General features: G+C 43.0%; 1 protein-coding gene across 7 annotated transcripts in view; it reads left to right on the top strand.

Moving 5' to 3' along the window:
• KDM1B (lysine demethylase 1B) overlaps positions 1 to 19,133 on the top strand; it is a 46,098-nt gene that overhangs the window by 20,195 nt on the left and 6,770 nt on the right. For all 7 annotated transcript variants that reach the window (XR_014022184.1, XM_081295735.1, XM_081295736.1 and 4 more), the window contains 9 exons: positions 2,029 to 2,239; positions 4,178 to 4,362; positions 8,088 to 8,264; positions 8,569 to 8,643; positions 10,407 to 10,544; positions 11,739 to 11,910; positions 14,547 to 14,674; positions 15,577 to 15,708; positions 16,216 to 16,290. Coding sequence is in view for 6 of the 7 variants with exons in the window: in XM_081295735.1 (XP_081151861.1) it covers positions 2,029 to 2,239; positions 4,178 to 4,362; positions 8,088 to 8,264; positions 8,569 to 8,643; positions 10,407 to 10,544; positions 11,739 to 11,910; positions 14,547 to 14,674; positions 15,577 to 15,708; positions 16,216 to 16,290 (1,293 nt within the window). In the remaining variant the exon portion in view is untranslated. The remainder of the gene's footprint in view (positions 1 to 2,028; positions 2,240 to 4,177; positions 4,363 to 8,087; positions 8,265 to 8,568; positions 8,644 to 10,406; positions 10,545 to 11,738; positions 11,911 to 14,546; positions 14,675 to 15,576; positions 15,709 to 16,215; positions 16,291 to 19,133) is intronic.

Raw genomic sequence — 19,133 nt, 5'->3', positions numbered from 1 at the left:
ATATACATACATATTTTTAATAGGCTGGACCCTCATATATTCCCTTGGTATGGCAGTGGACCATATGATTTCTGGATTTGAGGTATAGACAGTATGAGATTATAGAAAGAAAGGAAAAATAACTTTAAATATTATATAATTGTTTATCCATCTGTCCCATAACATTGAGACTATTTTGCAACCAGAAAAATCTGAACTCTTAAGATAGAAGCTGTTTATGAGATATAAGTATGTAAAAAAAAAATGGAAGAGCTCTTGGAAATTGATCTGCTGGTTTTTGTGTTCAGTTGAGAGAGTCAGGTCGAGGTTGGTAGTGATGGTCATCTGCCTTACATTTTTAATGTTCCTGGGATTCTTGGGTCACAGCAGTTTCTAAGTTTTCAGTAAGTATCTTAGGTACCTGGAGCTTCTGTAGCAAGTTACCAGGATTCGCTGGAAGGCTTAGACAGTCGAGCGTGTTCTTCCACAGTTCTGGAGCTAGAAGTCCGAATCTGGGCGTTGGCCAAGCCGTGCTCCCTTTGCAGGCTCAAGGGGGAGGGTCCTCTTGGAGGTTTCCAGAAGTTGTTAGCATTCCTTGGCATGTGGCACACTGCTCTCATCCCTGCTTGCATCATCACCACCCTTCCCCCGGCTCTTTCTTCTCTGTTTCTGGCTTCCACTAAGGACTCTAGTCATGGTGAATTTGGGGCTCCCACTATGCCGGTATGAACTCATCATAACTAAGTACATCTATAAAGACCCTGTTTCCAAATAAGGTCACGTTGTAAGGTTCCGGGTGGACATAAAATTTGGGGAACACTAACCTAGCACAGTGGGTATTTGATGATTGAATATGCTAATAGATTGACTATATATCAAGTACAGGTTCTTCAGTGGTGTGTGTATTAAAGTGAGGCAGGGATGTTTGTTGGTATGTTTACAAAATTATAGGGATCCAGGGTTGGCGACTAGCCGGAGCATGTACTAAGTACTAAGTACGAGTCCCATTGCTCCTACACCAGCAGAGTTCGGGTTGGTGTGTCTTCAGATGGGTTTCTAGGGAAATAATAGCTGGGGGATTAGAGCAAGATGCCAAGGCCTCTAGTGGTCTTGACTCATTTTGCCCACTGAGCTGCATGACCCAGGGAACAGAAGAGAATTGGAGCAGCCTGGGTTCATGTTTTCCAAGGCACTGCATTCCACCCTCTGCATAGTCCAGCCTGAGTGCCAAGAGCTGAATCTCCATTTGCTCTTGCTTCGGGATCGGGCCAGGAAGGTGGCCGCTAGAGACAGGCTGGTGTGCTGGGAAAGGAGCTGGAGTGCCCCTGGTTTTGGTACAGCGTGGGCCTGTCAAGGATACAAGGATAGGTAAACCTAAAGCAGGCACTGATAGCAGAGGTTGCAGGTGCATGTGGCTTCAGGGGCTGGGCATAGAAGGTGACTGAATCAGTGGAGTATACTGTTGGGAATGTTGGGGCTCGTAGACAGTGAAAAATGTTCCAGATAGCCTCTTGTTCAGGTCTACGTTTGGCATCTTATTTGATGGTACTAGTGTACGTTTACCTTCCAAAAGTTTTTTTTTTTTTTAAGTAGTCTTTGGCTAAAAGCAGTAATGATAGACTAGTACTTGGAGAATTATTTTTTATGTCCAATTTTAACTCTTTCAAAATCTTAAGTAAAAGGGAGCTGGATGATAGATAACTATGGAGCAGAAATAAATTTCCCTTTTGAAACTTAAAGCCAGGCTTGAAGGGTAGTAAGTGGGTGGTGCTCTAAAGATTTACCTGGCGTTGGTGGGACTTTGGAGCGGGGAGACTGTCACTGTACATTAAGGCTATATTTTGCCTTACGAAGCGTTGTGTGTATCATAATCCATTTCTGTTTTTAAATTTGTGGGTGCAGAACTCTGGTATAGAATTGTGAAGTCTGGTGGGGGGGTAGAATAAAGGGCTAAGGATGAATGAAATGAAGATGGCCCTCTGTCCTTGGCACTACCCGCATGTCCGTTTCTCTCTGCTGTTCTCTCTTTCTCCTGCTGGTACATTTCAGAGAGTGTCAGAAGTTTCCAACCACTGGTGGTACTCCATGCTCATCCTACCTCCTTTGCTGAAAGACAGCGTGGCAGCACCCCTGCTGTCTGCCTACTACCCTGACTGCGTTGGCATGAGCCCTTCCTGTACCAGCACGAATCGTGCTGCCACTGCTGGGGATACCAGCCCTGGGAAGCTGGAGGCCTCCAAGGTGGCTCCCTCTGCGCTTGGTAAGAGCTGGTCCTGCTACTCCCTCCTTTCCAACCCTTACCCCTGCCCCCGAAGAAAAGTAGGGGTGAGCAAAATGCAAAAGAATTCTTAGAAAACATAAGGAGGCATGATACAGGGCACATAATTATTCATGCATCTGGTTATATAGTCAGCCCTCCACATCCACAGTCCTGGATCCACAAATCCAGCTAACCATGGTTAGAAAACATTTGGGGGAAAAAAAATTGTGTTGAGTATGTATAGACCTTTAATTCTTGTCCTTATTCCCTAAACAATATAGAACAGCTATTTACATAGCATTTGCATTTGGGGGGGTAGTGTAAGTCACCTAGAGGTGATTTAGAGAACACAGGAGGGTGTATGTGGATTATATGTAAATATTACACCATCTTGGTGAAGAGACTTAAGTGTGCAGAGATTTAGGTGTCCTGGGGTGGGGTGGGGCTTGGAACTAATTCCCCGAGGATGTTGAGGGATAACTGTACTGTGGACCTGTCACACTATTAGTTTACAGTGTACAGTTAACTTTTCCCTCAGTAATTTGGGAACCCTTAACATTAATCTGAACATTGGATAGTGTGTGGAGGACATGCACTCTGAACTACCAGAAGAAAGCTCTGAACTCTGTGAGCAGTACCTTTTTCTCGTTTCTATCTTTCTCCTCTAATGATGCCATGGGTGATCCACTCTCAGAAAGTGTAGAGCCTCAGGGTAGGCATGTTACTGACTACCGACTAGAAAGAGAATCTTCAAGATTCTCCATCTTTTACTGTCTGTGCACACAGACAAACTGCATATTTTATGGTGCAAATAGATGTTTACATTGTTTTTATTTTTCCATAAGTTTTTATTTTTATTTTTTTGTAAGTTTTTAACTAATAACACTGATCCCTCTTAAAATGTAGATATGACGGAGATCAAACCTAAAGTGGTAATTCCCAGTGTTAATGAAGGTGTCATGAAATAGGTGCTCAAATCCTGTTGGAGGGTACATTTGTGAAGGACATGTTGGCAGTATGCATCAAAAATCTTAAAACAGGTACCCTTAAACCCAGCAGTGCCATTTCTAGGACTTTTTTCTGAATATGTATTGTATGAGTAAGTCCAAAGATATATACAGAAAGGAATTTGTTTTGGAATTGTGTAGAACAGTGAAAAATTGAATGAAATTTAAATGCTCAGAATAGGGGAATGGCTAAGTAATAGGAAAATATATAACCATTGAAGTCATGTGTAATGACATGAAAAAGTGCTCATAATATTCTAAATTCTAAAAAGCAAATTAGAAAATAGCACCTCTAGCATTTTCCCCAACTTTGTAAAAGAAGTATCTGTTATATTAATATTCCTCATTTTGTCAAAGCAGAATAATAGAGCATGCCCCTCAATGTAACCCACCACTAGGACCACCAACAAGGGTTAGTGATTATTCTATTTTTTTTTTTTTGTGCCAAAAAAGTTACTATTAAAACATATCTTGAGGCTGAGGCTGTGGCTCAGTGGTAGAGTGCTTGCCTAGCATGTGCGAGGCCCTGGGTTCAATCCTCAGCACCACATAAAAATAAATAAAATTAAGATATTGTGTCTAGTTACAACTAAAAAATATATATATATCTTTATGAGGAGTTGTTTTATGGGTATAGAGCTTCAGTCTTGCAAGATGAGAAAGTCTCGTAGCTCTGTTGCACAACAGTGTTTTTTAAAGAATCAAAATTTTCATGCCACAGACACTAGGGTTGTGAATAACTTGTGAAGTAAGAGTGGGAAACTGTTTAGTTCATGGACATTTTATCCATTGGGTGCAAGAAGCAGAAGTTGTGCGGGATAGACTGGGGGGGCTCTCCCAGGTTGTGCTTTTGGGTTTGTTTTTGCTCTTTAATTCTTCTGGATTTGGAAGTGACAGCCTGCAGGAGTTGCCTGTTTGTGTCACCTGTCAGTTCCAGGCATGAACCGGTACTTCCAGCCTTTCTACCAGCCCAATGAATGTGGCAAAGCCCTCTGTGTGAGGCCTGATGTGATGGAGCTGGACGAGCTTTATGAGTTTCCAGAGTACTCCCGGGACCCCACAATGTACCTGGCTTTGAGAAACCTCATCCTTGCCCTGTGGTATACGAATTGCAAAGTAAGTAAGCGTGGCCAGCTAGCAGCAAGGGGACAGAGGACCTGCTTGCAGGAGAGTGCTGCCCTCTGTGGGGATGGAAGCCTCAGACCAGGGCTTCTCAGCCTCAGCGCTGTGGCATCTTGGGCATGCCGCCATTTGGGTCCCAGGGGGGACATCCTATGTGCTGCAGGATTCTGAACAACAGCCCTGGCCTCTGCCACTCTGTCAGCAACACTTCCCAGTCATGACAGCCAGATACACACTGAGGATCCCTTATCCAAAATGCTTGGGACCAGATATGTTTCCAGTTTGGGTTCTTTTCAGATATTAGGATATTTACTTGAAACTTTATCGGTCAAACTCTCTGATCCAAAAGTTAGGAATGCTCCAAAATTCTTTGAGCACTGTATTGACACTCAGATTTTGAAGCATTTCAGATTCTTGAATTAGAGATGCTCAGCCTGTATGTTTCTGGACATTTCCAAAAGGGAATAGAACCACCACTTAGACCATATGTACATTAGAGTGCTCAGTCTAGGAATGGGAATGAGGTGCAAGACTTGGTCCAAAGAGTTCCGGCAGCACTGCCAGGAGGGAGATAAAAACAAATCAAAGATTGGATTATAAGAGAGCAGGTCTCCTTACCTCAGTGTTTTCAACCAACCAAGATGGTGATTTTCGCTCTGATAGAACTGAATAAACGTTGGGAGCACCACACAGCACCACCTTGAAAGGCGTGAACATAAGCTGGGGGTGGGGGGAGTAAGAATGCCAGTAGTTTTGTTTTTGTTTTTAACAAAGACAAACTCTCTTGGCCCTAGTATTTTTCTGATTTATTATTTCTTCAGCACTTATTTGAGTCACTGTTAGATACAGAATGTTGTGGGAGACTGCCACAGTGGTCTTGATTAAAGAAAGATATTCTGACTTCACTCTGATCTTTCACTGGATTAGAATCCAGTGTGAAATGAGTTGACCCAGTTAAATTCTGGATTAATAACAGTTTATATGAATTACACCCAGGTGAGTATGCTGGGCAAGGTAGACATATTCATTTTGTGCCCAGCTGGTTTGAGATAAGGGCTCACTAAACATTCACTAAATTATACAAAGTTGTGGTCAGAAACAACCTTGGATTTATTGTTTGTTACATTTCTTTGATTTTGAAATTTGATAGGGCTGGGCACGGTGGTGCACATCTGTAATCCCAGTGGCCCCAGAGGCTGGGGCAGGAAGATCACAAGTTCAAGGCCAGCCTCAGCAACTTGGCAAAGCCCTAAGCAACTTAGCGAGACATTTCTCAAAAAATAAAAAGGGCTAGGGATGTAACTTAGTAGTTAAGTGCCCCTGGTTTCTATCCCTGGTAACAAAAAAAAACCCCGAAAATTTGGTAGAGGGGAAGAATTTAATAAAGTCCTTGGTATTTGTATGTAGTTTATGGGTTTTTATTAGGAAGGGATACTGGGGATTGAACCCAGGGGCATTTAACCACTGAGCTACATTTGAGCCATTTTTATATTTTATTTGGAGACAGGGTCTTGTTAGGTTGCTTAGGCCTTTGCTAGTTGCTGAGGCTGGCTTTGAACTCTAGATCCTCCTGCCTCCACCTCCTGAACCACTGGGATTACATGTGTGTGCCACTGTATCTGGTTCTGTAGTTTAGGTTCTAATAAGAGTATTTATTTACATAGGAAATAATTTGGTTAAAACAAATTTAAAAGAATTGAAGACTTTGCAGTGCTTTTTCTAAACTTTATGAGCACAAATGTCTCTCTTCAGCAGTCCCAGCAGCGTGCTGCATGTTGTTTCAGTCTTCCAGCCACATTGTCATCTCCCAGTCTGATGGATAGTGGAGCCAGATGTTGGTGACAAGTAGAGGATCCTGTCCTCAGCTTCCTGTCCTGGGCTCGGGAAGTGGACCAAGGAAAGCTAGTGTCTTTTTTTTCCTTATAAGTTCATGACATCACTCATGAGCCAGCTTTTGCTGCTGGTACCAGCAGCAGCCCAGGTTTCTGTAAGGTCCTCTTGAGTCAGAAGGGTAATGTGTTATGCCACCACGTTCCCTCGTAGCAGTCCTTCTCAGTGAGAAGAAACGCGGATGCTCAAGTATAAACTGCTGAGTCCTCTCTCCCTTCCTCCTCTTATTCCCTCTAGCACACCCCTTCTGTCCTTCCTGTCTTGCTGATAAATGGTGGATGCAAATTATCCCTAGAGGCTTTTCTTCATTATGATAAAATAAACATAATTTACCATGTTTACCATTTTAGTCATTGTGGAATGTACAGTTCATCACCACTGTCGAGTTCCAGAACTTTCTCAGTATCCCAAGAAGAAGCCCCATACCTGGTCACTCTTTCCTGTCCCCCACCAGCCCTCAGTAATTGCTAATTTACTTTCTGTCTTTGTAGATTTGCCTGTTCTGGATGTTGCTTATAAATGGAATCATATAATATGTGGCCTTTTGTGACTGGCTTTCACTTAGCATGGTTATTTTCAAGGTTCACCAATATTGTTGCATGTATCATAACTTCATTCCATTTTATAGTGGAAGAATAGTTCATTGTTTGGGGATATACATATGTGTGTATCTATAGATGTAGATATGTAGACAAATATGAATGGATATGTTCATTTAGCCATTGATGGACATTGGTTTTCACTGCTTGGCTCTTTGAATACTTCTGCTATGAACATTGTATCTAAACATGTTTTTAATTCTAGGTCATGTAATGCTGGGTCATATGATGATTTTCTGCTTAACTCTTTGAGAAATCAAAAGATTTAAAACTTATTTTTAAATTGACAAAAATTGTATCTGCTTATGATATATAATACAATGTTTTGAAAAATGTGTACTTAAAGGGGCTGGGGTGGTAGAGCACTTGCCTAGTATGTGTGAGACACTGGGTTTGATCCTCAGCACTGCATTTAAATAAATAAAAATCCATTAGCAACTAAAAAGGAGTTAAAAAAAAAGAAATATGTGTACTTTTGGAATGGCTAAATCAAACTAATTAATATCTGTAAATTTTTTTGTGTGTGTGGTGAGAACACTTTGGCCAGTGTCTCCCCACCCCACCCCACTAGTCCCTGGTCCCTTCTACACTCTCTCGAGTTCAGCTCTTTCAGATTTCACGTACACCTAGGTGAGATTGTGCCGCTTTGCTGTCTATTCATCTGTTGACACATTTCTCAGCTCTTGTGAAAGGTGCTGCACTGGGAGCATAGACCTTGACACTGATCTCATTCCTTTTGGAAACTGACCCAGTGGTGGGATTGCTAGATGGCATAATAGTCTGTTTTTAATTCTTAAGGAAGAACTATATCATTGTGCAGGATGGCTGTGTTGATTTCCATTCCCACCCACAGTGTGCAGAGCTCCCTTTCCTCCGCCTCTCGTCCCTCTTACTTTTGCCCATTGGTAAAGGCTGTTAGCTGGATGAGGTGATGTACAACATTATAGTTTGAATTTGCGTCTCCCTGGTGATTAATGAGCTTGAGCATTTTATCATGTACCCGTTGGCCACTGGTACATCTTTTGAGAAATGTCCCGTTAGGTCATTTTCTCATTTTTCTGGTGCCGAGAAAGGAACAGGGCCGCGCACATATTAGCCAAAGTGCTTTACCACTGAGCCACATCCCCAGCTGCTATTTTGTCCATTTTTAAATTGGATTGTTTCTTGCTATTCATTCATTTTGAGTTCCTTGAGGTTTTTCTTAACACTTGGTCTCATTTCCAAACACAGGAAGCTCTTACTCCTCAGAAATGCATTCCTCACATCATCGTCCGGGGTCTCGTCCGCATCCGGTGCGTTCAGGAAGTGGAGAGGATACTTTATTTCATGACGAGGAAAGGTCTCATCAACACAGGCGTTCTCACAGTGGCAGCTGACCAGTACCTGCTTCCTAAAGACTACCACAACGTAGGTGCCGCTCTGCCCTGTGCTGTGGAGCCCGTGTGTGTCTGTGGGGATACCCAGCAGACCATGGCATCACCATAGAACTCGCTTGAGGACTGTGTGGAGTGTTCCCCCCACGAGGAGGGTGCCCAGCTGTCTCCACACTGAGGAAGAGGGGAGGGATTGCTTCAGACAAGTAGCACCATGTGCTTGAGGAAAATAATTTTCTAAGAGAATTAAAAAACAGTAGGTGAACGTCAGAAAAGTGGAACAGTGCATTGTTGCCATTGCTCTAATTTGAGTTTTGTTTTGTTTTCTTTTTTTAAAGAAATCCGTCGCCATTGTTGGGGCTGGTCCAGCAGGATTAGCGGCTGCTAGGCAATTGCATAACTTTGGAATTAAGGTAAGATTTCTGGGATATGTAGGTGGAAACAGATGGTATCTGCTTCTTTGGTCTAAATTTTCTAAGACATAGAAACCAATTTTAATTTTAGTAGAGAATCTAAATGTGTTACCTCTTTACACTAGATCCTAGAATAGTCATAGCATTTGACATTGATTCAATAAAAGAAGGGTGGAGAAAGGTAGAAATCCTCCCAGCTTTGGAGGGAGTTTCAGACCCCATTGAGCAAGTCAGGAGAAACTCTAACTTGGAGTTAAAATAGAAGCTCTTGATAGATTTTCTTCACACAGAGGCCAAGGGGAAGCCCTTGCTTCTGTTGATAGTTTGAGACGACAAAGGACAGCCCTGCAATTTGTTTCTTGGAAGTTCCTGAAATACTCATGTAGATTTTCTTAGGCAAATAAATCAAAGGCACTCTTTGGATCTTATTCAAAAACAAAAACCTTTGCTTTTGGAAGGAAGACTAAATTGATTGATTGCTTGAGGTAGAACTGTGTGATTTCCATAGTCCTGCAGGTACGTAAGGGGGCTTGCTCCCCTGAGGAGGGGTGGGCCACATGCTGTTGCCAGACTCTTGCCTTAAACCAGTTCATATTGAGCCATAATAGAGACTGACAAAAACATCTGTGTGATTCATTGTCCGATTCCATTAAATTAATTCACATTAACCATCCCTCGAGTTCACTGATTGGCTAGGTCTGATACATCTCTTATTTCTCAAATTTACTTTGCAAGAACATTGGTTTTAGTGAAAAATGAAAAATTTGTAGAATTAAATTAGCCTTTTTACTCTTCTCTACTTGGCTAAAAGAAGTGACTTTTTTTTTTTTTTTCAATATCTTCTCTGGGATGATTTTTAGAAGTTCCAGAGTTTCAGAGAAAATTTTTCAAAAGCTGTGCCTAAAAGATTTTCTTCCTGGTTGGATGGAAGACCCATGTCATGGATCATTATATAGTTGGCAAAACAGAAGATTCTGAGATGGATTTATAGGACATGTGCTTGCATTTTGAAATATTTTCTGTGTGGTAGTATACTAGAGAGTATTTTAATTGATTATTTCAGCATTGGATATTAGAGCCAGCTTTTTTGTTTGTGTTTTACTTGGGAAACCTACAGATTATTAATATCCAAAGTCTAGGGAGGAGCTGTCTTTATTCAGCCTTCCTCTTACATTAAAAAGAAACTAAAGTGTTAAAGTCAGAGGAAGATGGTGAATAGCATGGAGCCACACAGTGTAGCCTTCCTGGTTAGAGGAGTTGAGGAATTTAGGTCTGGGGTCCCCTGCCACTTTCCTCTAATTCTTCCCAAGTGATGAAGGAGACAGCCAGGAGACCATCCATTCCCCTTGAGGTTAGGGAACTGATTCTTGTCTTAGGGAAAAGTTAAGGCCTATTTGTAGTGCTAAAGGGATTTTGCTATACATATAGACATTTCATAGGAAAATCAACTTAAATATAGGTTATGGAACTACTTAGTGATAGCTTTCAAAGTACATCTCACGTGCTAACTTATCAAATCTTATTATCTGATTTGAGTGGAAACAGTGAGATCCCTTTAGCAGATCACTCAAATTGCTCTTCTTGGATATCTGGGTTGTTTGAACATCTGCTTTGCCTTCTGTTCACCCTCAACTGAAGTTGTTTCTTTAAAAGTATATAATAAATGAAATATGGAGATTCTTTATCAGTATCATTCTGTATTTTTGAAATATTGTCTGGTATGACTATTCTGTCCTGTTTAGATTCCCTGGTTGTCTTTTTAGGTGACTGTTCTGGAAGCCAAAGACAGAATTGGAGGCCGGGTATGGGATGATAAATCTTTTAAAGGTGTCACAGTGGGAAGAGGACCTCAGATTGTCAATGGCTGTATTAATAACCCAGTAGCACTAATGTGTGAGCAAGTGAGTTTCTTTGAGATCTGTATTGTGAACAAAGTAAAGAAAAATGTTTCATTTCCTTATTGATAGTATTAAGTGGCTGGGGTGTAGCTCAGTGGTAGAGGACTTGTCTAGCATGTTTGAGGTCCTGGGTTTGATTCCCAAACTGAAAAAAAAAAAAAATAGCGTTAATATGCTTCTAAAGTAAGTAATATTCAACAGTCTCCTCATCCCTTTTGCAAGGTAAATAAAACAGTTACCCTTCTGTCTTCCCAAGAAGGTATTTAAAAGGTTTTTTTTTTTTCTTTTTCCCAGATCTTTAATTTTGTATGTTATTTGCAGGCTACTTGTTCATAATCTTAGGGCAGCTGATCAGCAGTTAAGAATACAGGATTCTTAGTTAAAATTTATTTTTAAAGAATGATTTTTTTAAGTTGTTGATATATCTTTATTTTATTTACTTATTTATATATGGTGCTGAGATTTGAACCTAGGGCTTCACATATGCCAGGCAAGTGCTCTACTGCTGAGCCACAACCCAAGCCCCTCTTATTTGACTTTCAGATAAGCAGTCATTTTTTAGTGTAGATGTGTCTCATATTACATGGAATATTTTGTCATGTTTGAGCATACTTAATTCTTTAAAAAGTTTGTTATTTATCTGGAAGTCAATTACTGGGGCATTCTATTTATTATCTGGTAACTTGCGAGGCCCAAGAATTTATCTGAAACTTTTTTGGGGGGGCGGGGGGGGTGCTGGGGATAGAACCTAGGGCCTCACGCATGCTAGGCAAGTGCTCTGCCACTGAGTTAGAGGAATTGAGGAATTTAGGTCCTCCAACATTGATTGACAGTACACTCAGTTTCAGCTTCTATGAGTGTTTGTGTGTGTTGTGTTCATTTACATGAGGGTCCAAAGGGGGGCAGAAGGGTCGATGAGGACAGGAGTCCACAGCATCTCAAAGAGTGGCAGGGGTTAGAGTTCACAACGCAGAAACTATTGCTGTCCCCCTCACATTCTCCTAAAATTAAGGCGTTCTCCAGTTCACGCTGTTTTCTCGCTGCGTCACTTTGCTGCCATTGTGTGTTAAGCACGCCCAGCTTTATTTTTGCCTTTAGACCCTCTTCTCCATGAGAGGTCTGTCTGATTTCAGCTTAGAACCTGTAAATATTTTTTCCAGGGAAGATTTTCACCTTCTTATTCTTATTATTTTGAAGCTTGGCATCAGCATGCATAAGTTTGGAGAAAGATGTGACTTAATTCAGGAAGGTGGAAGAATAACTGACCCCACTATTGACAAGCGCATGGATTTTCATTTTAATGCTCTCTTGGATGTTGTCTCTGAGTGGAGGAAGGATAAGACTCAGCTCCAAGATGTCCCTTTAGGAGGTATGGGGAGAATGGCATTCTGATTGTTCCATCTTCTGTCACTCTGACCTTAGCAGGAGCAGCGTTCACTCGGCAGGCTCCACGTCCATGGTAGGGGCAGAGCTTATGCATGTTCCCTGGGGATTAGTGGACTCTGCAGACTGGTCCTCGGAGGGGGCAGAGTTTCCTTGGGGGTCCTGTCCATGCCTGTGTGCATATGTGCATAGGGACCTTATTTTTCATGATAGCTGGTGTTTTACGAAGTTACCTAAATGTTCAATTTTTAATTTCCCAGGGGAGCTTTCTATTAAGGAAACCTCTGGTAAGCCCTGTGTTGTTAAATCCTCAGCCCGTAATGTCTAGATGAATGTTTCCGTATACCAGGATTTCTTTAGGCAGTATATTTAAGGTTTTTTTCTTTTTTTTTTTTTCAGTGTATTTTGCTTAGCAATGTTATAATTTAAGAATTTTAACTCGGAATCCTTCAGCTTTGGTACTTAAATGAGTAGTTTAACCACAACTCTGTAGCATGCCTGACTGCCTGTAGTGACTCATTTCCATGAGGGGGCTGGCCGAGATTTCCTGCACTGCTTCTTAAATTGATATTTATGTATCCTACAATCTTATGACCTTGGAGGCATGTCTGTATTTCTTGAAGTGTGAATGTTTGTACTCAGTTTGTAAGACATTAATTTTCTCCAGCTGTGCGTGTCTGTGCATGGGTTCTCAGTTCTATCAGGCGGGATAGCGCTTCACCTGCTTGGGCTGTTGGGCAGAAACAGTCTTTTTCTCCTTCTCCACTACCTCTAAGAGATGGACCCACTCTGATCACCCTTGGAAAGGGTTGACTGACAGACCATAGCAGAACATGTTACAGAGATAGACTCCAGTGAGCAGGGACCGTTTCATCCCATCTTGTGTGTAGAGCAGGTGGTGGGTTATTAAATTTTCTGGGGTTGAAAACTATTAGTCTCACTTGCAGGGTAGTCTCAGGATTTGGTTAGTGTTCTGCATCTGTGGGGTAGTTGCTGGCTGGGGTTTTCTTTACACTTCTTTCAGAGTTACCAAAAAAAAAAAAAAATTGCTTTGTCTGGCCTTATTTTTAAAAAGTCATTGAAGGCTGGGGTGTGACTGACTCAGTGGTAGGGCAGTTGCCTAGCACATGCCTGACCCTGGGTTTCATCCCAGCACTGCAAAAAAAAAAAAAAAAAAAAAAAAGAAAGAAACGGAAACAAAAAGGCCTAGTGATACTGTATAAGTCATTTTTCATCTTTATATTTAATTAGAAAATTCCTTAATAGTACACACACCTCTGTATAAGGTTATAGATACTTTCTGTGTTTCTGGATCTCAGCTCAGATCTCACCTTAGTGTAGCGCATAGCTGGAAAAAACAAATATACATACTGAGAAGCTGGAATTCATTTCACAAAGCATGTAGACTGAAGCTTTTAAATATCACATACAAGAAAATTGCAGTAAGGCCTTTCCTAGTCTGTTCATTCTTAATTTTGTATTCTAAAAACCATGATTCTTTCTCCACAAAACAGGAAAGTAGAACTGGTATCAGCAGGGGCCTGGGACTACCAGGAGGGCACTGGCAATGGCAGAAAGCCAAGGTTGAAAACCTAGCATAAATCCAGAGGTCCTTTGGACATCCCCATGTTACAGTCTTGTGTGAGAATGAATTCTAATGAGAACCTTGATTGGAAGTTAACTGCTCCTTAGTTGATTCTAGCAAGGCAAGGACACAGTGTTTACCGGATGCTTGGGGTCTGCGATGTACCTGTTGGGCAGCTGTAGTTCACAGTGGGTGCTTGAAATTAGACATGTGGCCACATGCCTCCCTGTGGGTCCTCCAGGGATTGTTTCATAGGGCTGTGTCTGCAGGGTTAGACTCCAGGTGAACGGGGTAGATGAGTGCTGGGGCCGAGAACAGGGAGAGCTGTGGGGCCTTGGAGTGGCTGGGTGATGCTGGACTGTTAAGTCATGGGTGGGGAGGACAGTCCCATGAGGGAGAGTGGGTGTGGGCCCTGCAGGGCTGGACTCCACCAGGAAAAGTGTCAGAAGCAGCAAGGCCACACCTGTAAATGGACAGGCAGCAGTTGCTACCTTAGAAAAGGCTAACATGCTAACTGTGGCTTTTGGAATTTATTATCCAACAGGAGCCAGTAATTAAAGATACTGATACAGAAGGGTGACATGACAAAAGGACTTAGTGGACTGTTCTTGTTTGGGAGAGAATGTTGCCAATGGTTAGTGAGATGTTAAGAGAACTTGACTTTAAGGCATTGGCAGTAGGACCAGAGAAGTACTCTTCTTTTTGTGTGTACTTACGTGTGTGTGTGTGTGTGTGTGTGTGTATTGGAGGGAGGGGTACTTTTTTCTGCATCTTGGGCATAGGAAGAAATGGTTTCTTAACTCACCATTAATGAAACATTTTGAAGGTATCAAATCCCATAGCTTTGTTTCCATTAAGATAAGCTTTTGCCTCCTAAGAAAAATCAACCTTACTGAGAAATCCCTCCCCAAGATTACTTAGGGAGAGACTTGAGAAGTTTTGGGTTTTGCCAGATGAAGAAGATTGAGAGCAAAGGATAAGGAACTAGACAGAATCATGTAAATGCTGTTTTTTTCTGCTTTGATCCATTATCACAGAGAAGATAGATGAGATCTACAAAGCTTTCGTTAAGGAGTCCGGGATCCAGTTCAGCGAGCTGGAAGGGCAGGTGCTGCAGTTCCACCTGGGCAACCTGGAGTACGCATGTGGCAGCACCCTCCACCAGGTGCGCCTGGCCTTGGGAATGGGCTTGGAAATGCTGTCATGGGGGGCGGGGTGCGTCTTATGTTTAAACACCCACTCAGGCTGGTTTGGATGAGCAGGGAAGAATGGCTGAGTTACCCAGAAGATTGACAACCAGATTTCAGACCATATGAACCCTACAGTGATTTAGAAAAGCAAGAGAAACCCCGATTCAGATAATGCCCATGAGACCAATCTATAAAACCCCAGAAAGGAGCATGGCAGGCTGAATTCTGATTCAGGGGGCCAGGAGCCTTGCCCTCTGCAGAAACTCCTGAGTCACCTGTGGAGAGTGTGGAGTCTCAAAGGGCCTTTCTCAAGAAACCAAAATACAGCATCCTTGCAATTTTGGCCCATTTATCTTGTAAAAATAAATTTAAGATTTCCTTGCTCATTGAACCAGCTGTGAACCTAACACTCCAGTGTTGCACATTTTGAAAGGAAACCCATGGATGGTTTGATCTGCTCTCCTGGGGGCTCCTTTCCCGTTCAGTGCTGCAGTACAATTGAATTGCATGCTGAGTTCAGTCTCTGTAGAGTTTTATGTTGAGGAAACTTGCCGGCATATATGTAGAGCTCATCAGAAGCAGTTTCATGCCCAGGGAATTCTTCTTTGCCAGAGTTGTCTATATATAAAATCAACTTTTATTATCTTAAGAATGGTCCCCATGCCCACATTGTGTAGGCCTTTTGTTCTGTGGAAGGCTTTTCTCTGCACTCTGGAGGGAGATCTTCTCTGGTGGTGGCATCTCCCTGGCTGGTCAGATTGTCCTCTTCCTTGATGTTTGCCGTGGGCTGGTAGCCTGCCCTCCCACCTCGCTTTTCGTAGGTGTAGGCTTAAGGATTTACATTGCCAGGTTCCCAGCATCCCCTTATATTTCCCAGGTGTCTGCTCGCTCCTGGGACCACAATGAGTTCTTTGCCCAATTTGCTGGTGACCACACTCTCCTGAGTCCTGGGTACTCTGCAATCATTGACAAGCTGGCTGAAGGGCTAGACATCCGGCTCAACTCTCCAGTGAGTATGGGCCAGGGTGGGGACTCTAGTTCTGCCTTGTTTGAAGTTTGGGGCATGGGCCCTCAGGGGACAGGTGTGGTTGCTGTCTCCCAACTCTGTGGGGTGGTGGCGGCCTGTGATCAGTAGCATTACCACGTTGGGCACTTGATGTTGCAAATGGTAGCAGCCGTGTGTGTTAATCAAAGTGGTCAGGCTGCTTTCCCTTCCAGCTCAGTGCAGTTATTTTCACCTTAAGTTTCCCTTCAATCTTTATCCCAACAGATTTATATTGTACATTGTAAAAACAGAGATGATTATATGTTTCACTTTATGCTTCATTATGAAGATTTTCCGTATTCTAACAAGTTTATAAAGTTCAATTCTGAGTTCAGCTGTAGCTATTTAGCTCTGAATGCCAGGAAATGGTTTCCCCTGGCCTTAGAAAAGTGAGCTCACCTGGTAGGAGAATTCGAAAAGACTGAGGTTCCAGGTCTCATTTTCTTTCTGTAATTGCTTGTCCTGAGCCAGGTGCAAAGCATTGATTACACTGGTGATGACGTGCAGATCAGGACGACAGACGGCACTGGGTTCTCTGCACAGAAGGTAAGTGTCAGGCCTGCGCCAGGCCTGAGGGAAGGAGTCAAGAGCTTTTTCTATCATGTTGTTTGCCTTTGGCAGTCTGCCCAGGGCCTCGTTGGACTTCTCATGAATTAGGTCTGTCCACTTAGTTGTCTGTAGATGTGCGAATCTGTTCTGCTTGGTGGATGCCCATCTAGATGCAGGGCGGATGCAGTTCTGACCAGTGTTCCTCAGGTGGGTTCTGTGGCACCGTGGTCCTGGGAGCAAGAAGTGTGCACGTGTGTGTTTACGTTCCCAGATTGTGCTGCAGTTGAACCGAGAGCCTTGCACATGCTAGGCAAGAGCTCTACCTTTGAGGTAGGCCCCGGTCCTTGGGACACTCTTTGGGCTGAGAAGAGCATAGTAGAGGTTCTGGAAAGTCCTGCATTGAAGAAATCCGTTTTACTTAATTTTGTGCTTTTTACTATGGAACCTTTTTCAGATAAAATTCTGTTTTCATCCTGAAGCTACTTTTCTATAACTTAAATACTTGTACGTAACTCAAAGACAACCTGGAGTCACACTGAGATGTCCCTAGTCGTGGAAAACAAGGGCCCATGCTTGGGGTGGAGGGGATTATAAATAATGGAAGTTCAGTTATGCCTCAAGTGATACCAAAAAATATCATGGTCTAACAGCCACTGGTTCCCAGATAGCTGTGCTTTCTACTCTGCAGTGATCTCACATCAGTCCCAGTCTTTGGTAGTCATACAGATATAAAGGGTTGTGTGTCACATGGGAAGAAAGGGCCCAGAGATGAGGTGGGGTAATACTGCTGTTGCCACTAACGAGCTGGGAGACTGTGGACTAGCAGTGCTTCTCAATATAGGCTGCAGGTCAGAATCACCTGGGAAATGCTTTTGAAGAAAGGTACAAAACCTCCCTCCCAAGAGTCATGGTTTCAAAGCCTCCCAGGTGATTCCAGGGTTGTAGCCTGGCTGGGAACCCCTGGGATGCAGTGTCTAAGCTTAATGTCTAAGGCTTTTCCTAGTGATTTTTTTTTTTTAAACAAAAATCATCTTCTAAAATTTCAAGTCAGCTGATGGTTCAGGCTTTGGCGTTCTGCGCTCTGCCTCTTTTTGTCCAGGACCACACCCTTGCTGTGCTGACCCTGCCTAGTCACCCTCCCCTGACCTGACTGGGCACATGCACCATTCTGTCTTCATCTTCTGGCCTTCCAGAGACGTTAAGGCAGAGCTGTAGGCTGCGTTTTGAAATGTTTAAAGCAAATATTTCATTTTTCTGTAGCTAGCACTCACTGCAGTTTGAAGTCTCCCTGGATGTGTGAGGGAAAGCTTTCCAGCCCAACACCATAGACCCGCAGCCTTTAACCAACTAACTCAATCCAGGCCGCTTCCACTGTGACTGAGTGGCAGTTCCCAGCCAGGGTGTGTCTGTGTCATTTGTTTACCCAAGTTCTTATGCTTTGGGAAACTTTTCTCAGTAAGAAGACATCTAGACTTTATTTCCTTTCAGTTCTTATTCATAGCTCAGTGGCTAATTTCTGCTTGATGGTTTTGGTCACATGGTAGCTGTTATTTATAAACAGACTGAACTTCTTAAGGATGAGAAGGACATGTTTTATAAAATTTTCTTGCAGAAAAAAAAAATCACAGGAAGAACTGTGAGATTTGTGGTCCTGAGTTGAGGGTTCAGCTGCGTTAGCACAGGAGCTCTGGGGTGGGTGGGTGGGGTGCTGGCTGCTGGCTGCGGGGTTGGGAACACATACCCTCTTCCCGGGCCCCCTGTGGCTGAGGTCAACCTGGCCAGCCACATGCCCTGCATGGGGTCTGGAGGCTGTGGCTTCCTTGGCACCTCCTCTGCTGACAAGTGGTCAGTGTTTTGTTTCTGGAGCACAGAGCAGAGGTCCCGGGGCTGCGTGTGGTGGCGGGGCGGTTCTGGGTGGGCTGGGTTCTGGATCTGGCTGCAGCAGCGGCAGCTTCCTCGTAGCAGCGGCAGCTTCCTCGTAGCAGCGTGGTTCTGGAGCCAGAACTGCCTGAGGTATGGCGAGGCATCACCTTTGATGGCTGGATTTTGTGATGTGGCCTTGAGAATCGTTCTTGGAGGCTCAGCTTAGCATCTGTTTCACCAACCCTTCTAAACAATTTTTTTAGAACCATATGAGACTTTTTACTTTCAGCTTAAAAAAAATTTCATTGTGACCGGGTAGGCTGGTGTGTGCGTGGAATCCCAGCAACTTGGAAGGCTGAGGCAGGAGGATCATGAGTTCAAAGCCAGCCGCGGCAATTTAGCAAGGCCCCAAGCAACTCAGGGAGACCCTGTCCCATATTTTATATAAAGAAGTGCTGAGGATGTGGCTCAGAGGTTAAGCGTCCCTGGGTTCAATTCCTAGTACCAAAAACCAAAACTAACAAAAACATGGCTTTACACAATACTATCACTCTAATCCCTGACATTTGTAATGTGCTCCATCATTTATGAAGCATATTAATATATCTTATTTTTAATCTTGAGCATCAAGTGGTCCTGACATTAATAGGGCAGGTATTTTCTTCATTTTATAGATGCCTGATTGAGATGAGTGACAGATCTTGACCACACATTAGAATTTATCAGAAACAATAGAAAAAGTTCTCCCAGCCCCATATTTTGGACAATGTTCTTTTATAGCATTACTTTTCAGGGCTGGGATCTGCTATCTCTTCTGACCCAGGATTATTGTAAGTTTTCAGGACCTTTATGCAAATTCCTCCATGTGGATGTCCCTTCTCGGCCAAGTACCCTTGTAGTGAACAAACTGCACAATCACACATGGCGGCCCTTGTTTTCATAACAAGATGGGATACTGATGATCTTTTGATTGGAAA

The sequence above is a fragment of the Spermophilus citellus genome, assembly GCF_964194105.1.
Source record: "Spermophilus citellus genome assembly, chromosome: 5".
Taxonomy (NCBI): Eukaryota; Metazoa; Chordata; class Mammalia; order Rodentia; family Sciuridae; genus Spermophilus; species Spermophilus citellus.
The sequence above is the reverse complement of the archived record's forward strand: the minus strand, read 5'-3'. Positions and strand labels throughout refer to the sequence as shown.